The sequence below is a fragment of the Haliotis rufescens genome, unplaced genomic scaffold (genome assembly GCF_023055435.1).
Source record: "Haliotis rufescens isolate VD_foot unplaced genomic scaffold, xgHalRufe1.0.p SCAF_11, whole genome shotgun sequence".
In the NCBI taxonomy this organism is placed as follows: Eukaryota; Metazoa; Mollusca; class Gastropoda; order Lepetellida; family Haliotidae; genus Haliotis; species Haliotis rufescens.
In genome coordinates, this window is record NW_025963791.1 from 39,615,684 (window position 1) to 39,638,791 (window position 23,108).

General features: G+C 43.0%; 1 protein-coding gene across 1 annotated transcript; it reads left to right on the forward strand.

The window, feature by feature from the left end:
* The first annotated feature begins 994 nt into the window (after positions 1-994).
* LOC124149368 (ankyrin repeat domain-containing protein 50-like) lies at positions 995-19,064 on the forward strand. The gene is made up of 10 exons (XM_046520906.2): positions 995-1,037; positions 2,531-3,133; positions 4,654-4,800; positions 6,500-6,613; positions 8,847-8,984; positions 12,186-12,311; positions 13,083-13,159; positions 13,434-13,560; positions 15,097-15,311; positions 16,803-19,064. Exons 1-10 carry the CDS (start codon positions 1,001-1,003, stop codon positions 17,361-17,363), a joined length of 2,145 nt encoding a protein of 714 aa, XP_046376862.2. The 5' UTR covers positions 995-1,000; the 3' UTR covers positions 17,364-19,064.
* Positions 19,065-23,108: the final 4,044 nt, after the last annotated feature.

The following is a 23,108-nucleotide window of genomic DNA, read 5'->3' on the forward strand; positions in this document are numbered from 1 at the left end:
TGTGCGCGTGGAAGAAGAGTTATACGTCCTTTGAACTTGGACGTGACCACTAATATTTTGCAGATATGGTGTTCGTTTTTCAAATCTGTTTTCTTTGTAGCCATTTCACAAACATTGAAGCCTTTACATTGGAGTTAGACCAGTGAGCTGTCCCTTTATCGCTGACCATCTGCATGATCTTTGGCGGAGAGGTAATAGTAAGGCACAACTAGATTTATAGGGCACACTAAGGCCAAAGGTCGTAGAAGGATTGGATTTCAATATATGTATTAAAATAAAATACATGTATAAACATAACACATTTCATTCTACAAGCGACATACGTTCCACAAGTAATTTTTATAGGGCACACTAAGGCCAAAGGTCGTAAAAGGATCGGATTTCAATATATGTATCAAAATTAAATACATGTATAAACATAACACATTTCATTCTACAAGCGACATACGTCTAAAGTAAAATATCAAGAACTATCCTGGCAATAAATAACATTTACATTTTCAATATGTCTGCTTTTGAAATGTAACCTTGATCAAACATCTGAGCAAGAATCCAATCAATGACGCTCTTTGGAATCTTGTAAAAGAGCATGCTCGATTGTATCTAAAAGGTTGTGAAATGTAAACACCAAATGCTGGAGCTGGTGTAATACTGCTCGACATAATGCGAGAGTTGACTTTTGGATAGCTGAAGTCATCGCTCTTGTTATACAGTCTTGTCGAGAGTAAGGTTCAAAATTATATTGAATATACGTTATCAAAATTATATCCAATATTGTATACCGTGTGTGAAACGGGGACATTGGGCAGCAAGGGTCATCATAACTATGAGACTAGTCTACATGATGACAACCGCCTCCGTTAAAAACTCCCAATTCTCTCACATTACTACAGTTAACCTTTCATGGCAATTTGGTACGGAATCATTCCAACAGGAAAGTGTTTTGGATATCAAAATGCAATGAATTCTCCCTTACAATAACAGGTCCCTCGTTATCAAAATGGCTGCCACCAGTAGAATTTCGTCAAGAAGTAACGGTATTATCATTTCTGTGATTTTGCAAACATCATTTGCTGTGTTTTGATAAATTCATGTGCTTTGAAGGCATCACTATATACGTTATCGTATTTATGTATGCAAAAGTGTCGTGCTTCCGACATGATCCGTGACACAAAGCTCACAGTGTCTAATGTTTTTGTGTAGAAATGTTCAGTTTTCGATCACTTGAGATGATTTGCTGTAAGCTGTAGTGTACTGTTTTACTATGGCCAGAACACACGAACGTGACCTCCTCATCGATTGTGATCTTCATAAACTTATGGCTTGGGTTTACATCCCTCGATCCTGCCCTTACAGTCTGTAAACGTGCCATCTCATGGATGCCTGACATTCCAGCATAGATCAGTGTGACCGAAGTGTCAATTAAAATTGTTCACATATTTCTTATCATCAGAAATAATGTAAACATGACCCAACACACCTGGGTCTTTTTCTTTTCTGTTTATATTTGTTAGTCTTGATAAGCATACGTCTCAATATATCTGTGAAATATTGAATGAGCATCAACAAAGCAGTTTACTGGATGTAGCTGATTGGCCTATAGCTCTAGGTTAATTGTCTCGGACTGCCTCTCTCGCATAACAAACACTGATTATGGCAGCCTCTTCGATCCTTATGGTTAGTTGTGTTTTGGTTAGGGTAGGTTTGGTTGGTGCATTCCTACTCTGTCGGGGCGGTCGGGTAGCCTAGTGGTTAAAGCGTTCGCTCGTCACGCCGAAGACCTGGGTTCGATTCCCGACATGGGTACAATGTGTGAAGCCTATTTCTGGTGTCCCCCGCCGTGATATTGCTGGAATATTGCTAAAAGCGGCGTAAAACAATACTCACTCACTCCTACTCTGTCCTTAGCCCTTGGCTTTGATCCCGTTTCCAATCAAACACCCCATCACAATCATTTGGTTTGTGAGTCTCGTGCCAGGCAAACACCCCTTTACAATCCTTATGGTTAGTTGTGAGGTCGGGTATGGGGTAGCTAGCTCTTATCGTATTGATCCAATGTAATCTGAGGATTCTCTGAACAATTTAAATATATAAAATTTTCGCGAGAAAATGGATATGTAAAGTTAAACAATTGGGTGCTGACAACTTGGTAAATGAGTGCTTATTATTTACTAATGCACCTTTGCAGCCAAGAAATAACTCCCAAATCTTCCCCAAATATTTCTACAGTATTGTCACTTGGCTGAAGTTTTAGCTTTATTCAAACGTATGAAAGTTGGAATGTGTGCATAGTCAGAAAGAAATGCTAACATTAGTGACTTGTAGTGTAACCATGGAGTTCTAGATGAGTTTGGTCCTTAAATAATATACCACGTACTAACCATGGGTCTGGGTCGTCATGTGGGTACCTAGGTCCTCAGTACCCACCTGACCCAAGTACCCGAGTTTCCCGTCCCAGTCTTAGTTTCTATTATCATCATGACTTGTTGTTAGATAAGATATTCATGATTATATAATTGTTTTCTTTTAGGTGAGAAAATATCTGCCTACGAGAAAAGGGAAATAAGAAGACGAATTCGTAAATTACAAGACACAATTTCTGAAAATAAGATTGAAGTAGTCAAAGAAATAATAGCAGGAGACATTGATGTTGATTTTTACTACAGAGGCCAAACAGCATTACAGCTAGCAGTCCGAGAAGGCCATTTTGAAATATGCCGTCTGCTGATAGCGAAAGGAGCAGACGTCAACAAAACAGATGCAGAAATGAACTCACTATTGAACAGTGCATGTTGGAGAGGTCATGGGGATGTTGCACGGTTGCTCATAGAAAGTAGAGCCAGTGTTGACCTTTGTAATGATAATGGTTCCTCTCCCTTGAACGTTTGTGCCCTGAAAGGCCGGGAGGATATCTTGAGGTTTTTGATACAAGCTAAGTGTGACCTTGATCTTTGGAACAGCCGTGGTCAGACAGCATTGTTTACATCAGTGCAGCAGGGAAATGTTGAAATCATGAAGATTCTTCTTGAGGCAGGGTGCTGTAAAAACACCAGTGATCAGTCCAACAGGACCCCTCTTATCCTCGCCGCTGGTCAAGGTGACATCGAAGCAACAAGCATCCTGCTGCATTCAGGTGAGAGAGAGAGGCTGAATGTTGTTTAATTGTTAGTTGTTCAAGGCCGCACTCAGCAATATTTCATCTACATAACGATGATCTGTATATTTCGGATCTAGACAATCCTGTGATTGACATCATGAGCATTGATGTACACAGTTGGGATATGATGACATGCATCAACCAAGTCAGCATGCCTTACCACCCGATCCTGTTAGCTGCCTCTTATTACAAGCATGGGTTGTTGAAGACCAGTTCTAACTCGGAACTTGAATGTGAATGTTGTTTACAGAGGGTCTAGATGGGGTATATTTTTTAGCGTAAAATAACTAATAAAAATGTTGTAAACTTAAGATGGGTCAACTTTTTATGATAAAAGATTTATGTGGAAAAGACCATAAAAACTGCTCACTGTAAATTATGACTTAATGAAAAAGTCATATATATATCTAGATCTGACACAACAAAACCAGGCAATGTTTGGTATTTGCAGAACATAAATTGCAGTAATGAAATATGAGCAGGATCAGCTGTCCCCATGCTTTCCAACAGACTGACTGAAGATACCTATTCGCTTAGAGATTATTTCGCATTGTAGATTAAACTTGACAGTATATCCGCTGTTAACATGGTTTTTTAACTGACTAAGCCAATTTAATAATGACTCTTGGCTAAACCATGCTAAAGGTCCCAAATTTTACTGACTTGTGACCGCCTCCACACCAGTGATCAATCATCCTTGAGACAATATAAGTCTCGTTTGAACCCTTGCCAAACTAGGCTGGAATTTCCGTTGTAATAAATTTATTGTATTTATTGCAGTAAAACGGGTCTTACCTCACAAAGTGCATCAAATCACTTGAGCACATTGATTAAAAACATGAAAAAAATTGCAAAAAATCTGTCAATGCCCAGTTGGCGGTACACATGCTTTGCAAAGCCTGCAGTCGTCCAAAATCTGCATGTTGAAATCCATTTTGCAAACCGGATGTCTAGTTCGTCACGCCATTTTCATTGGACTATGTAAAGACTCATTAGTCCAGCCACAATGTAACTCTGGAAGTCCAGCCTTGTTCGGCAAGGGTGGAAACTGACTTTTATAGTCAGTTAACTCCCTTGCCTTGAGAAGATGTGATCAATAGTATTACCAGAGTGTCAGGGTCGTTTCACCACTAGCCCACTCCAAATTTTGTCTGGTTGAACATTTTTTAATAAAATTGTCCATTTTGCAGTTTAAGGTCCACCCACAGATCCTCATGAGGTTTAAGTGGTGTCAGATTGTTGTATGGGGGTAAGACTAAGAGGAAATGAAGGATGTTCCTAATTTGGCTTACCATGCTTACACACAATGTAGACAATCTCTTGGTAAAGTGTCCTATTTACTCTCAGCTCAAGTGTTCATACAGTTTAGCCCTCTCTATGTAAATATTCATGCTCAAATAAGAATCTTACAATGTGAAAGTGAATTATTTCATACCGATGTCATGTTTCTGATGATAATGTTTTCAACAGCCTCATGATGTGTGGACATTTTTCAGGCTGTGACATCAACAGACAAGACCGACTTGGGCAGACCGCCCTGTACCACTGCGCGACCCAGGGTCACCTTGACGTAGCTTTGGCCCTCATCACCGCAGGAGCAGACGTCAACATAGCCACCATTAAAGGATTCACTCCTCTTCTTGGTAGGAAAATGTGGACAGATCGTGTGTGTTGTCTGATTCTGTTCAGGGACCGGTCATCAGCGACCTGGAGATGATTCGGTCAATTGGGGAAGAAGTGAAGATGATCTTCCCCCATAAGAGTTCCCTAGTTTGTGACCCTGTCTGTGTCTGTTCTTTTCATTATATTTTATGTTAATTCAGTAGCCATGAAGGCAATGTCTACATGAGGTTTTGAAAGCAATTTTGTGTCTTTGCAATGGCATCTTCCTAAGGCAAGGGAGTTAACTGACTTTATAGGTCCAGTTTCCTCCCTTGCCAAACTAGGCTCGAATTTCTGGGCTGGATTATAAAGCGGATCTTACCAGTTGACGTACACATCCTTTGCAAATCCTGCAGTCGACCGAAATCTGCACATTGGTATCCATGTTGTTTGCGAACCGGATGTTGATTTTGTTTCACCATTTTGATTGGACTAAGCATGGACTTGTTAATCCAGCCAAAATGTAACTCAATAATTCCAGCCTAGTTTGGAAACTGGACTTTTACCATGTTTACTGTCAGTTAATTCCGTTGCCTCGGGAAGATGTTACGTTGGTTGCAAACATGCAGGTCACTTTCTTTCAAACTTGGCAATACTGTCATTTTGATTTGCAAAATAAATTCAGCTATTTTTTTATCCTTGATAATTTTCAGAAACCTTTTCAAAGACAACTTTTTGTCTTGGATACTTTAGATAGAAATATACCTTTTAACAGCTAAATCCAGATGGTTAACAGAGCCATCCTTCTGGTTTAGGTGAGAAAGAACTATATTTACATGAAGTAAAGCATATCCCAGTAGTGTAGATCGATGTTCATGACATCAATCATTGATTGTCTGGTCCAACTTGATTATTTACAGACCGCTGTCATGTAGCTGGAATATTGCTGAGTGTGGCTTTAAACAACAAACAAACAAACAACACTGTAACCATTTGCTGAGTGTGGCAACAACAAACATGACAAACAAACAAACAAAAATGATAAAGTGTATGTACGATTACAGTCACATTCTTGTCCAGCCTGTCCCAAAGGATTCAAAACCTCCAAAGTAGTGACCTATCATGACAATGAAACTTATATTTTAACCATCAACCATATAATAATAGTAAATGTTTTTATACCCCTCCCCAAGTTTTGTATTTCTTGCCATGTTCGTCCCCTTGCACCTTCGAATCTGTTGTGAAAGGATGGGGTTGTTCTCTGCATGAGAGACTGCCTCCGTGGTCCAGTGGTAGAGCGGAAGGTCCAGGGTTCGATCCCCGGCCACGTCTTACCAAAAGACGTCGTAAATTAGGACTTGTTTCCCTGCCTAGCGCTTGGTATTAAGCAGCTCAAACAAGGACTGGTCGGCACAGAGTCAGTATACTGTGTCTGAGTGGGGTATTCATGTTAAACTGCGGCAGGTATCTTAATAGGCTAGCACTATATAATGGACATTAGTCACACATGCACATCGCTATAAGAGTGCAATAATCTTGAATGCGACGTTAAACCCCGTTAAACATGTGGTCATCTACCCCCCACGACTCCACCTTGGCTAAACCACTGATCATCCATAATGATCACCAATTATTTTTATCTCCAAGGTAGCGTTGTAGCAAGGGATCACTGTATCAATGTTTGCAGGATGACCTTTGCTGTGACCTGTTTTTATGACCTGTTGTGCTTCTTTCTGTCAGATTCCATCCGAAACAATCACATTGAAGTTGCAAAGGCGTTGATCGAAGCAAGGTGTAACATCAACTTGAAAGACAGACTTCATCACGCTCCTATACATGAGGCCATCAGACAAGGTAACATTTGTACATGTGAAAACTTATAAGTGTACCTTATCCTGACTCATCATATCTCATGACTTCTTATGATCTCATCAGCTAGGGGAAACTCCTGTGCTGTGTTCCAAAGAACAGAGAAAAACATCTCACCTGAAGCACGTGCCCAAACCAGTACACTCGTCTCTCTCTCATTTTCACGACAGCTGGGTGGTTGGGCTAAATTTCTGCGCAATCATAATCCAAGCCATCTTATCAAGATAAATAATTTTATTAAAATATGTGGTAGTGAATACCTCCTTCAAACCTTTCTTCATCATACTGTACTTTATTTTTCTACTTTGGCTTAAATTTTTTCACTAATTCGGGTTAAACTCAACCATGCACAAGGGAGACTTGTAGTTTCTGCACATCCTTGGGGGAAGAAGACTTTGCAGACTACTTGTATGTAGTGCAGAGGAAGAAGTTGGACCGTAAAAGACTTGATTCCGCTCAGTCTTTTTCAACAGGAGAAGCGACTAGTATTATCACACCTAAACAGTTTCTCCTTCAGATGAGGACAGATCCTTTGTGGTCATAGCTGAGATGACTGCTGAGAACCCTTCCTCACGAGGTCACAGAAGTCCTTCGCTACGTCCCTAATACAAGGCGACAAGAAGCAGGCAAAGGTGAAGAAACAGTCATCCAGGAGGAAGAAGAGCTGCTCTTCATTGTCATCACAGTCATCTTCTTGGTTAAGGATGCGTGCACAAAGGCAGCCATGAAGGCAGCCACGAAGTCACAGAAGCATGCTTCCTGCACAATGCCACCTACCATCACGCAACTCTCGTCGCTAGTTAACCTTTCACAGGTTTCAACAAGTCCTATCTACGAAAGCCGGGAAAAAATCAGGATGCTGCATCTAACTCATTAGTGACAGATGATAAGTCAGGCCAACTATCTAGCCAGCATAGATCAGGATAGATGCATATCTATCAGTCCAGGAATTACCTCCCTTTTCTCTTCAACAACCTTCATCACCAGTGAGCAGTGCTGCCATTTGGCATTTCCCCAGCCCTGTGGCTGTTCACACGGATAACTAAGCCAATGGTGACCTTCCTTCACAACAAGGACTTTGTTGTGCCTTTTACCTGGACGACGGCATTCACGCACAACAGACTGATCTAATCAGACGGCAGTAGAACTTAAATTATTAATTAATCCATGCCATAGATTTCAGCAGCACTAGATAGCAATGACGATAACGCATCAGCCCATCTGGGTCTCCGTTGGGATGTCATCGCCAAGCATCAGCTGCCAGGTCAACCAGACAGACAGTTTCACATCCTGCCTTTATCATCTATCCTTGGTTCCAAAAATACGGAGGATTTTTCACTGTGTCCTATTGTGTTTATTTACGAAGGACGAATTCCAGACGTCAATAATTGAGACGACTTTTCATCCCGTTAACTAGAAACGGGACAAGTTTCTAGAACTACTATCTCCTTCTGGATGACTTATATACTTCAAGCCTGAAGAGAGGCAAGTCTAGACCCTTTCTTTGGCTTACAATCTGCTTGAGGTCAGACCTTGCTTTCACGTTAGCCCTCCATAGCAACTGCTCCATTCCGACAATAATGGAAGGATGTTTCTGGAAATCGGACACAGTTTTTGCCATCCATTACCTTTGAAACTTCACCACAGAAACTATTCACCAATTCGGACCCTTAAGGGTGGAAGTCAGGGTAGCATTTCATAACCACTGACTGAGAGTCCCTGCTCCCCTGTTTTGCTACATGAATCAGAACATGAGTGATGATGATTGTGTCAAGATTATGACCGTTTCTCAACACAAGAATCGTTCTAAGTAAGCTTACAATATATCTGTGTTTTGGCCGTAAGGGTAAGCAAAATATCTAGTGAAGAGTGTACTGGTTTCCAGAACAGCTGCGCAGCTGAAGGGTGCGTTTGGGTGAGATGTTTTTCTCTGTTCTGAGGAACACATCACTGAGATGAGATAAGCAATTAGTATGAGTCAGGATAAGTATAAATGATATTTTACCTAAAAAATACATTTTAGTGAAAAGATCCATCTGTTTGCCCTGTTAATTTACCAACTTGTTACGATATCTTGGTCCACTGAAATAAGTCAGTTTCATCTGTATGTGATGGAAAGGTTGATACGGGAGACAAGGCAAGATGCAATCTCAAATCTCGCCACCAGATATGGGCATATGTCTTCAGCTGCTGACAACTTCTTTTATTTCTCTGTCAGTGTCCCAGTATTTTGGAGATCCAGGAAAGCCCTCCATCAACATCGTGGAGCTGCTGGTGTCAGCGGGAGCAGACCTCAGTATCTGTGACACCGAGGGCTGGACTCCGCTCTACCAGGCTGCTTCCAGTGGAGACCTTGGTCAGTCACAGTCAAACACATGGTCATAGACATAGTCACACCCACATCCAAATCCAAATCGACATCCACAGTCTCAGTCACCATAACATCCACAGTCACAGTCACATCTATAGTCACAGTCACATCCAGAGGCACAGTCAACATAACATCCACAGTAACATCCAAAGTGACATCCACCATCACATCCACAGTCACATCCAGTCACATCCCCAGTCACATCCACAGTCTCAGTCTCAGTCACAGTCACATCCAGTCACATCCACAGTCTCAGTCTCAGTCACATCCACAGTCTCAGTCACATCCACAAACAGCCACATCCACAGTCAGTCACAGTCACATCCACAGTCTCAGTCACATCCAGTCTCGGTCACATCCACAGTCACATCTACAGTCTCAGTCACATCCACAGTCTCAGTCACAGTCACAGTCACATCCAGTCTCGGTCACATCCATAGTCACAGTCTCATCCAGTCACATCCACAGTCATATCCACAGTTACATCCACAGTCACATCCACAGTCATATCCACAGTCACATCCATCCACAGTCACAGTCACATCCACAGTTACAGTCACATCAACAGTCACAGTCACATCCAGTCACATCCACAGTCACAGTCTCATCCAGTCACATCCACAGTCATATCCACAGTCACATCCACAGTCACATCCACAGTCTCAGTCACATCCACAGTCATATCCACAGTCACATCCATAGTCACAGTCTCATCCAGTCACATCCACAGTCATATCCACAGTCACATCCACAGTCACATCCAGTCTCAGTCACATCCAGTCTCGGTCACATCCACAGTCACATCCACAGTCTCAGTCACATCCAGTCTCGGTCACATCCACAGTCACATCTACAGTCACAGTCTCAGTCACATCCACAATCTCAGTCACATCCACAGTCTCAATCACAGTCACAGTCACATCCAGTCCCGGTCACATCCATAGTCACAGTCTCACCCAGTCACATCCACAGTCATATCCACAGTCACATCCACAGTCTCAGTCACATCCACAGTCATATCCACAGTCGCATCCAGTCACATCCAGTCACATCCACAGTCATATCCACAGTCTCAGTCACATCCAAAGTCACATCTACAGTCACATCAACAGTCACAGTCACATCCACAGTTACATCCACAGTCACATCTACAGTCTCAGTCACATCCAGTCTCGGTCACATCTACAGTCACAGTCTCAGTCACATCCACAGTCACATCCACAGTCTCAGTCACATCCACAGTCTCAGTCACAGTCACAGTCACATCCAGTCTCGGTCACATCCATAGTCACAGTTTCATCCAGTCACATCCACAGTCATATCCACAGTCACATCCACAGTCACAGTCACATCCACAGTCACAGTCACATCCATAGTCACAGTCTCATCCAGTCACATCCACAGTCACATCCAGTCACATCCACAGTCATATCCACAGTCACAGTCACATCCACAGTCACAGTCACATCCATAGTCACATCCACAGTCTCAGTCACATCCACAGTCATATCCACAGTCACAGTCTCATCCAGTCACATCCACAGTCATATCTACAGTCACATCCAGTCACATCCTCAGTCACATCCAAAATCACATCTACAGTCACATCCACAGTCACATCCACAGTCACAGTCACATCCACAGTCACTTCCACAGTCACATCCACAGTCTCATCTACAGTCTCAGTCACATCCACAGTCACATCTACAGTTTCAGTCTCAGTCACATCCACAGTCTCAGTCACATCCACAGTCTCAGTCACATCCATAGTCACATCCACAGTCTCAGTCACAGTCACAGTCACATCCAGTCTCGGTCACATCCATAGTCACAGTTTCATCCAGTCACATCCACAGTCATATCCACAGTCACATCCACAGTCACAGTCACATCCATAGTCACAGTCTCATCCAGTCACATCCACAGTCATATCCACAGTCACATCCAGTCTCGGTCATATCCACAGTCATATCCACAGTCACATCCAGTCACATCCACAGTCACATCCACAGTCTCAGTCACATCCAAAGTCACATCTACAGTCACATCTACAGTCACATCCACAGTCACAGTCACATCCACAGTCACATCCACAGTCATATCCTCAGTCACATCCAGTCCCGGTCACATCCACAGTCACATCTACAGTCACAGTCACAGTCACATCCAGTCTCAGTCACATCCATAGTCACAGTCTCATCCAGTCACATCCACAGTCATATCCACAGTCACATCCACAGTCACATCCACAGTCACAGTCACATCCAGTCTCGGTCACATCCACAGTCACATCCACAATCATATCCACAGTCTCAGTCACATCCACAATCACATCCAGTCACATCCACAGTCTCAGTCACATCCACAGTCACATCCACAGTCACATCCAGTCTCGGTCACATCCACAGTCTTGGTCACATCCACAGTCACATCGACAGTCTTGGTCACATCCACAGTCACATCCACAGTCTCAGTCACATCCAGTCTCGGTCACATCCACAGTCACATCCACAGTCACAGTCTCAGTCACATCCACAGTCACATCCACAGTCACAGTCACATCCAGTCACATCCACAGTCACAGTCTCAGTCACATCCACAGTCACATCCACAGTCACAGTCACATCCACAGTCACATCCACAGTCACAGTCTCAGTCACATCCACAGTCACATCCACAGTCACAGTCACATCCACAGTCTCAGTCACATCCAGTCTCGGTCACATCCACAGTCACAGTCACAGTCTCAGTCACATCCACAGTCACAGTCACATCCACAGTCTCAGTCACAGTCACATCCAGTCTCAGTCACATCCACAGTCTCGGTCACATCCACAGTCACAGTCTCAGTCACATCCACAGTCACAGTCACATCCACAGTCTCAGTCTCAGTCACAGTCACATCCACAGTCTCGGTCACATCCACAGTCTTTGTCACATCCACAGTAACATCCATAGTCACAGTCTCATCCAGTCACATCCACTGTCACAGATAGAAAGCTGTAGTACACTCATACACTTCAACTAAGAACTGAAATAAAACCTTTCAGATTCCATGTTAGGGGTCATTTGTAGCCAGTGCTTCTTACATGGTATGTCTTTGAATTACTTCATCACAATCACTCTGGAGCCTATATCTTCACAGAGGGTTTGCATGATTGTTAAAGTTTTTCAATTTTTTTCTAGAAATAACAAAGCTGTTATTAAACAATGGTGCTTCCTTGGAAGTCTCGACAACAGCAGGGGAGACAATTCTTCACGGCGGCGTGTATGGAAATAACCCTGACATTGTGGAACTTCTGATCCAATCAGGTGGGTGGCCCCATGACCCCGGAATACAGGACACGTCCATTGTCATGGGAACTATGGCGATTAGTAACTTGATGATAAGATGCTGGAATCACACTTTCCTCCATTACAAGGCGAATGTCCATATCATTTGATGCACATAAACTTGCCACTCTCGTCACATGAGCAGATTCCAAACCATGTATAACCCAGTAGTTCAATTTTTGCCTGGTGCATTCTCGGTAAATGACAGGCATCATCCTTCCTGTAAAGATCTGGGTTAGAATCCATCTTCAGCAACCTATGCTTGTTGTAAGAGGCAACTAAATGACTTGTTGATGCTTGTCATCGTGTCCCAATTGTGTAGATTGATGCTCCTGATATCAATCACTGGGTTGTCTGGTCCAGACTCTATTATTTACATACCACATCATATAACTGGAATATTGTGTGTGGCGTTAAACATTCATTGATTGTGTCTTGTTATGTTGGGAATTGAAACGATTAAACTGACAAAATGATCTAGTTAAGAGATTATTAAAAGGAATATTTAGAACTATTAACAGAACGAAGGAACACTTTAGTCTTATATTTTGTTTTCAGAAAAATATTTCAGAAGAATCATCTTGCTCAGATACTTTGTACACATGCTTTATCTGGACAACATGAAAGAAAATGATCTCAACCTTGCAAGGTTTTCTCCAGGAGCATGCACAATCATTATGTTTGTATATCTAGACTTGCTTGTTGTTTTGTATTATTTCCTCGCTGATTTACTGCCATGGATTTCAATAGGTTGCAAGGTCAACCAGGTGAACTCCCAAGGTCAACACCCTCTCATGGCAGCTGTTGTGTCAAGGTCACATAAATCGGTATGTCACATTATCAAGTTGAACATTGGGACTGGTCATTCATTATGGGTAAGGGAGTCATGGAAAAATGTTATAGGATGGATATTGTTGGGACTTTGGTGAATGCACAGATAACTGAATCACTGTCAGGAATAGACTGGTCCCACTTATTGACTGTCAATTGTAATAACAGTGAAAAATAAACCTGTATCCCCTGATCGAGCCTAAGACTATCAAGGCTGGTTGGCTTATTAAAACTATCTTCTGCTACACATGTTAAATGACCTACTTTCAGATAGTGAAGGCCCTGATTGCAGCAGGCAGTGACCTGAATCTCCCAGAGAACACTGAGCAGCAAAGCCCGCTCCATGCCACCGTCCATCACCACCATCACGAGGCTGCCATCCTGCTCATTGACGCTGGTAAATCTCCCAACAAGTTTAACATGACTGTGTAGGAGATGGCAGAGTTTATAGCAGTCTTGCTCATCGACTCTGGCATCTTCCCGCGGCAAGGGAGTTAACTGACTATGCAAGTCTAGTTTCCACCTTTGCTGAATTGGGCTGGAATTATGGAGTTATATTTTGGCTGGACTAATGAGTCTATGCATAGTCCAATCAAAATTGCATAATAAAATCAACATTCATTTCGTAAACTGCCATGTTGATTTCGGTCGATTGCAGGATTTGCAAAACATGTGCCGTCAACATGCCGAATTTTTCCAAATCTTTTCATGTTTTTAATCAAGGTGCCAACGTGATTTGATGCACTTCACAAAGTAAGACCCGTTTTATAACAATATAGATCTTGATTATTGATCAGATTGTCTTCACTGGGTGCCGCCCTTTTGTTTAAAGCAAATGCAAGTAATATGAGGGGTGGAATTTGATTGGTCAGTAGGAGGGACAGAGAAGGGATATAACTCATTATAGCCACTGGTGGCGCTACAATCGAGCCCAGAAATTCCAGTTTAATTTGGCAAGGGTGGAAACTGGACTTTTATAGTCAGTGAATCCCCTGCCTCGGGAAGATGCAACTCTGGTAATTCTGCCAACAAGTAGAACATGACTGTGTGATAGATGGCAGAGTTTATAGCAGGCTTGCTTGTGGCAGGTGTATTGTGTCAAGAATTGAATGGGTGTTCACCAAAGTACGTTTGATTTTGTCGAAAAGGTCCTCGGGCCAAATACATCCATAATTCTTCTAAATTGTAAGAGATGAGTGAAAAGGTGATTTGCTGGTCATGGTTTGAACTTAGAAATATGTTAGAGTCGAAATGCCAGGGGTATTTGTGAGCCCTGTCCACTTTTTGCCTTGTTAATGTTTTTATTTTAATTAATCACAATGTCAAGATCAAAGGTCTTTTCACACATTCAACAATGTATGCTATTTTGTTATTTTTGTAGGATTAACAGAAATAGCAGAAACAGTATATGTATGACAGCTAAGAATCACAGGATAAATAAACACAGCAAACATAAAAGCCAATCAAACAATAGCTGTAGGCCTAGTCCCCAATTAGAATTCAGCATTTTCCTGGATGCCTGGATGTATTTGATATCCACAACAAAATCGCAATCATTCTTTTCATTTTTATTACAATTTAAAAGATTAATCAGGGGCATGGCTGTCCCAGTCGTCTAGGGCGCCGCAGTTCGCTGAGCAGAGTTGCGTCCCTTAGACACTCCAGAAACCTATGATTGTGGGTTCGAATCCTGGTTCGCCCCGATTATGTTTCTAGATGTGTCAGCACCACACCATGCACGTGGGTTTCACCCAAGTGGTAAACACCTGAGACGTGCATCACTTCAGGCTTCCCTCCTTCATGAAGCTGACATGCTGTGACACTGGAATACTGTTCAAGGCGGCATTAAACCCATCTTTCTCACTGTAAGTTCAGTCACTAAACTGAAAGCTGTCCACAATACAAAGTATACTGACGACACTGCATTCCCCAGGTTGTGACATCAACTGTGTGAACACTCGACACCAGACCCCACTACATAATGCTTGTGAGAAAGGCAAGACAGACATCGTAGCTCATATCCTGAAACAGACGCGTCTCAACCGAGATGACATCAAGACGATCGCCCTCCCCCTCCATGCTGCAGCGGTAAATGGCCACGTGAACATCGTTCAGATGCTGGTGGAGGCCAATTTCAACATCGACCAGGTGAGCGTTAGGTTTGTTTGTTTGTTTGTTTGTTTGTTTAAAGCTGCACGATAAAGCGATATTATGGTAGCAGTGAGCCTCAAGATAGCTGTTAGGATATAACAGTATTGGAAATCTCCAAATTTTAAACACACACACAACATTTTGTTGAGAAACAGTCCACCACACATACATTTTTGTTTTTTACATTTTATTTACTTCTAATAACACATATTTCATAACTGAGATTGGTCGTTTCCATGCTGTGAGTGTCAGTGATGAACTGACTTCACTCAGTGTGTGTTTTAAGTAAATTATATATATATTGTTGGCAGTTACACTGGACAGAAAATCTACAACAACAAAAAACATTTTCAGAACGATAAACTTGGTCATATCAATTACTTTGACAAGAAATCTCACAGGTTTAGAGTTTTCGGACACGATAGCTTGTGTTTACTCAGTCATGTTGTTTGATTGACATGTACTGAATTTTTTATACCTATATTATATACACCCCCACACGGTGCTTTTAACATCAGTTGGCTGTGTGATATGACCAAGCAGGATAGTATAGCAGTAATGTTATATTGGAGCAGCCACTTGTCACCCAATTGTGTGTCACAGGCAAATTGTGTGAAGGGAAATGGCTGTTTGTGGTGTCCACTGCTAAAGTATAGATGTATTATTTGTAAAAGCTGCTGAAGCCATACTCAAGATCATGTTCACTTATCCTGAGCACAACTCAATGGTGTACAAGCTTAGCTGTGATGTATTTTCATGGATGCCGTCAGTACTTGTGTAGCAGGATCTGCTGATAGTGGGTTTGAATCCCAGTTACACCCTGATTATGAACCATGGTTTGTCAGCACCATACCTGACTCATGGGTTTCAGCAGGGTGGTAAACATCAAAAACCTTCTTGGGCAGGGATGGATAACTCGGGTACTCGGGTTGGCCGGACCCTGTGTAGGCCCCGGGTACCCACAGGACTACCCGGACCCATGGTTATTCACATGATATATCGTTTAATGACAAAAACTCACTATAGCTCAGTTGTTACACTACATGTCGCTAATTTTCGCATTTCTTTCTGACGATGCGCACATTCCTTTTGACTTGTATATGTTTGAGTAAAGATAAAGGTTCAGTCAACTTCAGTGTACGCATGATCTGATTGTTTGATACATGTTTCAAAATAATATTGGCCAGGGCTGCTGTAAACCAACTAGACATTTTGTTCCCAACTCTTGAGACCTGTAGTGAGTACCCGGGTAGGGTCGGGTAATAGGGGGCTGGGTACCCGAGTAGGGTCGGGTAATAGGGGGTCGGGTACCTGGTAGTAAATTTGGATTCGTCCCAGCCCTAAAACCTACTTTCAGTTGTCACACGGATATCAAACTGAAATCTGAAACACCAACTTGTGTTGTAACTTATGCATGTACACTAATTTGAATTGTATTACAAAATATAAGAGAAGAGGTGGAAAAATGAACAATTCCATTATTTTCAGCTGAACGATGGCGGCCTCACTGCACTGCAAGCCGGGATTCAGGAAAACAAATACTCTGTGAGCAAGACCTTGCTGCAGTATGGCTGCGATGTCGACGCCCATGCCAAGGCAAAACGACTCATGAAGTGCTGTCTCCTGCAGGATGACCCACATCCACACTTTGCCCTTGAACCCCTCTTCCTGGCCTTGACCCACAAGGACCTTGACCTTATGCAACTGCTGCTCCAGTTCTATATCCATATGCCCTTCAAGGTCATTAAAATGCTGAATCATATTCTCAAACAGTCCCAAGAACTCAAGTTCCATTACAGCGCCCAGAGTAAGAAGAACATCCTTGAGTTCTTTTCTCAAGCTTTGAAACAACCCAGACTCCTTCAGGAGATCTGTCGATGCAACATCCGAGCTGTTTTGGGGTCAAGGCCACAGGTCAAGGTCATGACCCTACCCATTGCAAATAAACTGAAAAATTACATTTTGATGACAGACACTTTCTTGACATTGGAGGAACAGGAAAAGATAGAGGAGGATCAGCTTGATCATAATGGGTTCGTCACTGTGTAAGGGGATTTCAGTGAAGAGGTCCGTTTATAATTTATGGTGCTACTTAATGTTGTAGATTTACTGGTGCTCAAAATCAACACATTATACTTGGATAGTATCTTCATTAGAACAAGGTTGTGTGTGTGATGTTATATCATGTAACCCTGGTCAGTATATCTTCGTTTGTCAGTTGGGTTATTTACTCACATGTATCATCTTTCCATGCTGAAATACAGAAGTCAAAAACTCTGTCCGTAATGAACAAAATGCCAAAGATTTTTCTTTCTTTTTCCGCAATGTAGAACGATGAAACAAGGCTGGAATATTTACATACAGAATCCTACTTTTGTGATCAATGATCATGTTGTTTATGTTTGAATGAAAACTGTTATCTCGCCGTTGTTTACCAACAAGCCTAACTATGTCAGGAAACTACACAGCATGTAGATATATGTACATTTAGAATATATCAGGAATTAGATTTCTCTAGGTTTACATCTTTGTGAAATGTAGCAGGGCGTGGAGTCATCTTTGGTCTGTGAACAAGGCGTCTGACCTCAGATCAGAAGGTATGAAGTTCGAATCCCATCACAGTACTAGGAAATATTATGGCAGCTACAAAAACAACACTCTTTCAATGCATATTGAGCAAAAGGAGAACAAGTTGCTGTACTTTGGTATCAGTTGATGTTGTACTCATGCTGGGATGTCCTCCAACACTGTTGCTGTATCCACTGCAGTTAATTTACTAGCTGGTTGACAAATGTGTCAGTTTTATGTTTCTCAGTTACCTTGTGTTCATATTGGTGATATTTTCATCTTAAGCAGGGCATAAGAATGTTGATGCTTTAGATATTGTTTGTACAGTGAGAAAGACACACGTCAGATTTGTTTGTTTTTTGTTTAACGCCACACTCAGCAATATTCAAGTTATATGACGGCGGTCAGTAAATAATCGAGTCTGGACCAGACAATCCAGTGATTGACATCATGAGCATCGATCCACGCAATTGGGATATGATCATCAACCAAGTCAGCAAGCCTGACCACCCAATCCTGTGATTACAGCAATCAGAATGTCTATGGGAGTGTTTAATATTTTTTTTTAACATTTCAGAAAGCATTTCTTGTTTATTGCTTCTGTTAAAAGGAGGGATTTTGGTCATTGTGCATTCTATTGCGCTACTTAGCAATGAGTCAAATATGAAACATACTGCATGGGGATGCAAGGAAATCAGTCGTCATGCTTACCATGATGGTAGCCTAGTGGTTAAAGAGTTTACTCGTCACGCTGAGGCCCCATTCACCTGATTGGTGCAATGTGGGAAGCCCGCCATGGCGTCCGCAGCGTGATATTGCTAAAAGTGGTGTAAAACCAGACTCACACCTTAAAAGAATGTCACTTGGAAAAGACCTGTTGTAAAGTTGGAGTACAATTGAGTCAGCTGTGTATCATTGACGATTTCACCTTGGCCTCTGGCTATGAATCTGACTGACACAGAGTACATTGTCCGAGCATACAGGTACATGGTAGTTGGAACTGCTCTATAAAGAACAACATCCTACCAGCATGTACCAGTTATGCTCATGAACTCATCTTCATGGTTTGGTTTGGTTTGTTGTTTCAACGCCGCAATTAGCAATATTCCAGCTATATGACAGTGGTCTGTAAATAATCGAGTCTGAACCAGACAATCCAGTGATTGGTATCATGAGCATCGATCCACGCAATTGAGATCGATGACATGCATCAACCAAGTCATCAAGCCTGACCACCCGATCCCGTCAGTCGCCTCTTACGACAGGCATAGTCGCCTTTTACGGCAACCATGGGTTGCTGAAGACCTATTTTACCCCAGATCTTCACAGTCCATGACCAGGCCCAGCACACTGAGAGTGAATCCTGTTGGCAAACTGTTTCTGTAGAACTTCATTACACGTAAAAAGACAATTGCATCACAGAGGTACTTGTGAGTGTAGCTTTTAACCATTGTTCTTGTTGATGTGTAGTTGTTGTTTTTTATCACATGTATCCTTTGTCATGCTATGACTACCAAATGTATCACTGACACTGCCAAAATGACACAAAGCAAAATGTTTTCTTTGTTGTTCAACACCACAATATTCTAACGGTCTGTAAAAATTCGAGTCTGGACCAGACAATCCAATGATTAATATCATGAGCACCGATGTACGCAATTGGGATACAATGAAATGCATCAACCAAATCAGCAAGCTTACTACCCGATCCCACTGAAAGGCAGCCACTGGTCATAAGGCCTTATATGCCCAAGATTGAACCCACTATTGACAGATTTATTATAACATAATCAACAAGTTACAAATAATTATTTTTGGGCGACATTATTTTGTGAAAGATCTGTTTCTGTCTTCAAGAATAGGCAACAGGAGTAAGATGAAAATGTTCCACAGCTCATATTGACTAGTGGTATCTGTAAAATTATATATTTGGAAGAAAATAGGTACGGTAGTCTTTCCAGATTTCCACTGTCTTGGAACTAACAACCTCGGTCCTGTCTCATCCCAATGCCTTCTTCCCAAAGTGTGGTTACTCCAAAGGCAAACGTGGTCCATGGTGACGTTGCCAGCAAATTATGTCCAAACATATATGTTATGTAATCTACCATGTCACCACATGGATGTTTTTTACAAGTGTCATATTTGGGAATCTGTACTTTACTGAGAGAGTGTTATCCCAAATATAACACTTGTCACATTTGACTGCTTTCGAAATGGCATTGTGTATTCATGGATATTTGTTGTTTTGAGGAGGTTAATACTCGCATATTTCATGTTTATAGTTATCAGTGGTCAATTTTATGGAAAGCTATCCAAGGGAGATAAGTTATATAACACCTTTGAAGACACTCTACTTACCTCACGACAATACTCTCCTGCTTTTGTTTTTGAGCAACTGCTGTCGAGACGAATTTTGTTCTGACTTACCAGTCTTTGTTGTTGTTCTTGATCAGACTTCAAACTGGGAAAGGTCATCTTTCAAAATGTTATTGTTAATTCCCGTTTCCCTAGGGCTGATCCCTGTATATTTTCATTGATCATGTCTCACCTTCGACATGAAACGTGTTCGCTGCATTGTTCAAGCTGGAATGGTGATACGCTTCATGTGCTGAGAACCAAAACCTACTTAGACAAATTGTTTGAGTTGGTTGGTTCTCAGTCTGAAAATGATTGTAGTTGTTCAGCATTTATCAATAAGGACTATTTTTGGTGATGCTAGATTTGTATGTTATATGTTCATAATAAACAGTTTTTCAGAAGTTTTGTTTTGTGTATTTTGTGCTTCTGATGCCGTCAGGGCAATGACTGGTTGACAGCATGAGGTACATTCCAACATCAGGGCATGATGACACGCATTCAGAACACAATGGCACAGTCAGGGCATGATGGTCGCCAGTGGCCCGCAGTCAGGGCATCAGGGCACAATAGCACACAGTCAGGGCATCATGGCACAATAGCACACAGTCAGGGCATGATGGTCCACAGTCAGGGCACAATGGCACAATAGCACACAGTCAGGGCATCAGGGCACAATAGCACACAGTCAGGGCATGATGGTTCACAGTGGCTCACAGTCAGGGCATCATGGCACAATAGCACACAGTCAGGGCATGATGGTCCACAGTCAGGGCACAATAGCACACAGTCAGGGCATGATGGTCCACAGTCAGGGCATGATGGTCCAGTCAGGGCATCATGGCACAATAGCACACAGTCAGGGCATGATGGTCTACAGTCAGGGCATCAGGGCACAATAGCACACAGTCAGGGCATGATGGTCCCCAGTGTGGCTCACAGTCAGTGCATCATGGCACAATAGCACACAGTCAGGGCATGATGGTCCACAGTCAGTGCATCATGGCACAATAGCACACAGTCAGGGCATGATGGTCCACAGTCAGTGCATCATGGCACAATAGCACACAGTCAGGGCATGATGGTCCACAGTCAGTGCATCATGGCACAATAGCACACAGTCAGGGCATGATGGTCCACAGTCAGTGCATCATGGCACAATAGCACACAGTCAGGGCATGATGGTCCACAGTCAGGGCATCAGGGCACAATAGCACACAGTCAGGGCATGATGGTCCACAGTCAGGGCACAATAGCACACAGTCAGGGCATGATGGTCCACAGTCAGGGCATGATGGTCCAGTCAGGGCATCATGGCACAATAGCACACAGTCAGGGCATGATGGTCCACAGTCAGGGCATGATGGTCTACAGTCAGGGCATCAGGGCACAATAGCACACAGTCAGGGCATGATGGTCCCCAGTGTGGCTCACAGTCAGTGCATCATGGCACAATAGCACACAGTCAGGGCATGATGGTCCACAGTCAGTGCATCATGGCACAATAGCACACAGTCAGGGCATGATGGTCCACAGTCAGTGCATCATGGCACAATAGCACACAGTCAGGGCATGATGGTCCACAGTCAGTGCATCATGGCACAATAGCACACAGTCAGGGCATGATGGTCCACAGTCAGTGCATCATGGCACAATAGCACACAGTCAGGGCATGATGGTCCACAGTCAGGGCATCAGGGCACAATAGCACACAGTCAGGGCATGATGGTCCCCAGTGTGGCTCACAGTCAGTGCATCATGGCACAATAGCACACAGTCAGGGCATGATGGTCTACAGTCAGGGCATCAGGGCACAATAGCACACAGTCAGGGCATGATGGTCCCCAATGTGGCTCACAGTCAGGGCATCATGGTCCACAGTCAGAGCATCATGGTCCACAGTCAGGGCATCATGGCACAATAGCACACAGTCAGGGCATCATGGTCCACAGTCAGGGCATCATGGTCCACAGTCAGGGCATCATGGTCCACAGTCAGGGCATCATGGCACAATAGCATACAGTCAGAGCATCATGGTCCACAGTCAGAGCATCATGGTCCACAGTCAGGGCATCATGGCACAATAGCACACAGTCAGGGCATCATGGTCCACAGTCAGGGCATCATGGTCCACAGTCAGGGCATCATGGCACAATAGCAGTCAGGGCATCATGGTCCACAGTCAGGGCATCATGGTCCACAGTCAGGGCATCATGGAACAATAGCACAGTCAGGGCATGATGGTTCACAGTGGCTCAGAGTCAGGGCATCATAGCACACAGTCAGGGCATGATGGTCCCTAGTGTGGCACACAGTCAGGGCATGATGGTCCCTAGTGTTGGCATGCTGGCATACAGTCAGGGCACCATGGTTCACAGAGTGGGCACGATATGGCAGGCAGTCAGGGCACGCTGGCATGGAGTCAGGGAATGATGGTCCCAAGTGGGGGCACGATGTCACGCAGCATGCTGATTTATTAAAAATATGCTACCTGCAGTCAGGTATTACAGGTGTATGATTCAAGATGTCCTGGGCCCAATTCCACAAAGCAATCTTAGCTCAAACACAATCATAACTCGCATGCATCAAAACAACCTCAAACAGTCATAGTTTTGTAGAAGGAGGCCCTGAAACTCAGCCTCTACTCAGTGAGATGCTAACAACATGTTGACATGGTTGCCATGCAGGACCCAACACTGCAATATTCAATGTGTATTCACTTATGGAGATCCTGTATCGCTGATTCATTTCCAGTTGGTCAGCCTTGAGGTCAAGCATCCATAGTTCCCATGTAAGAGTGGGGTTTGATTCCCCCATCTGTGAGCCCATGCTTGGTATCCCCCGTCGTGAGTTAGTGAGTATGGTTTTACG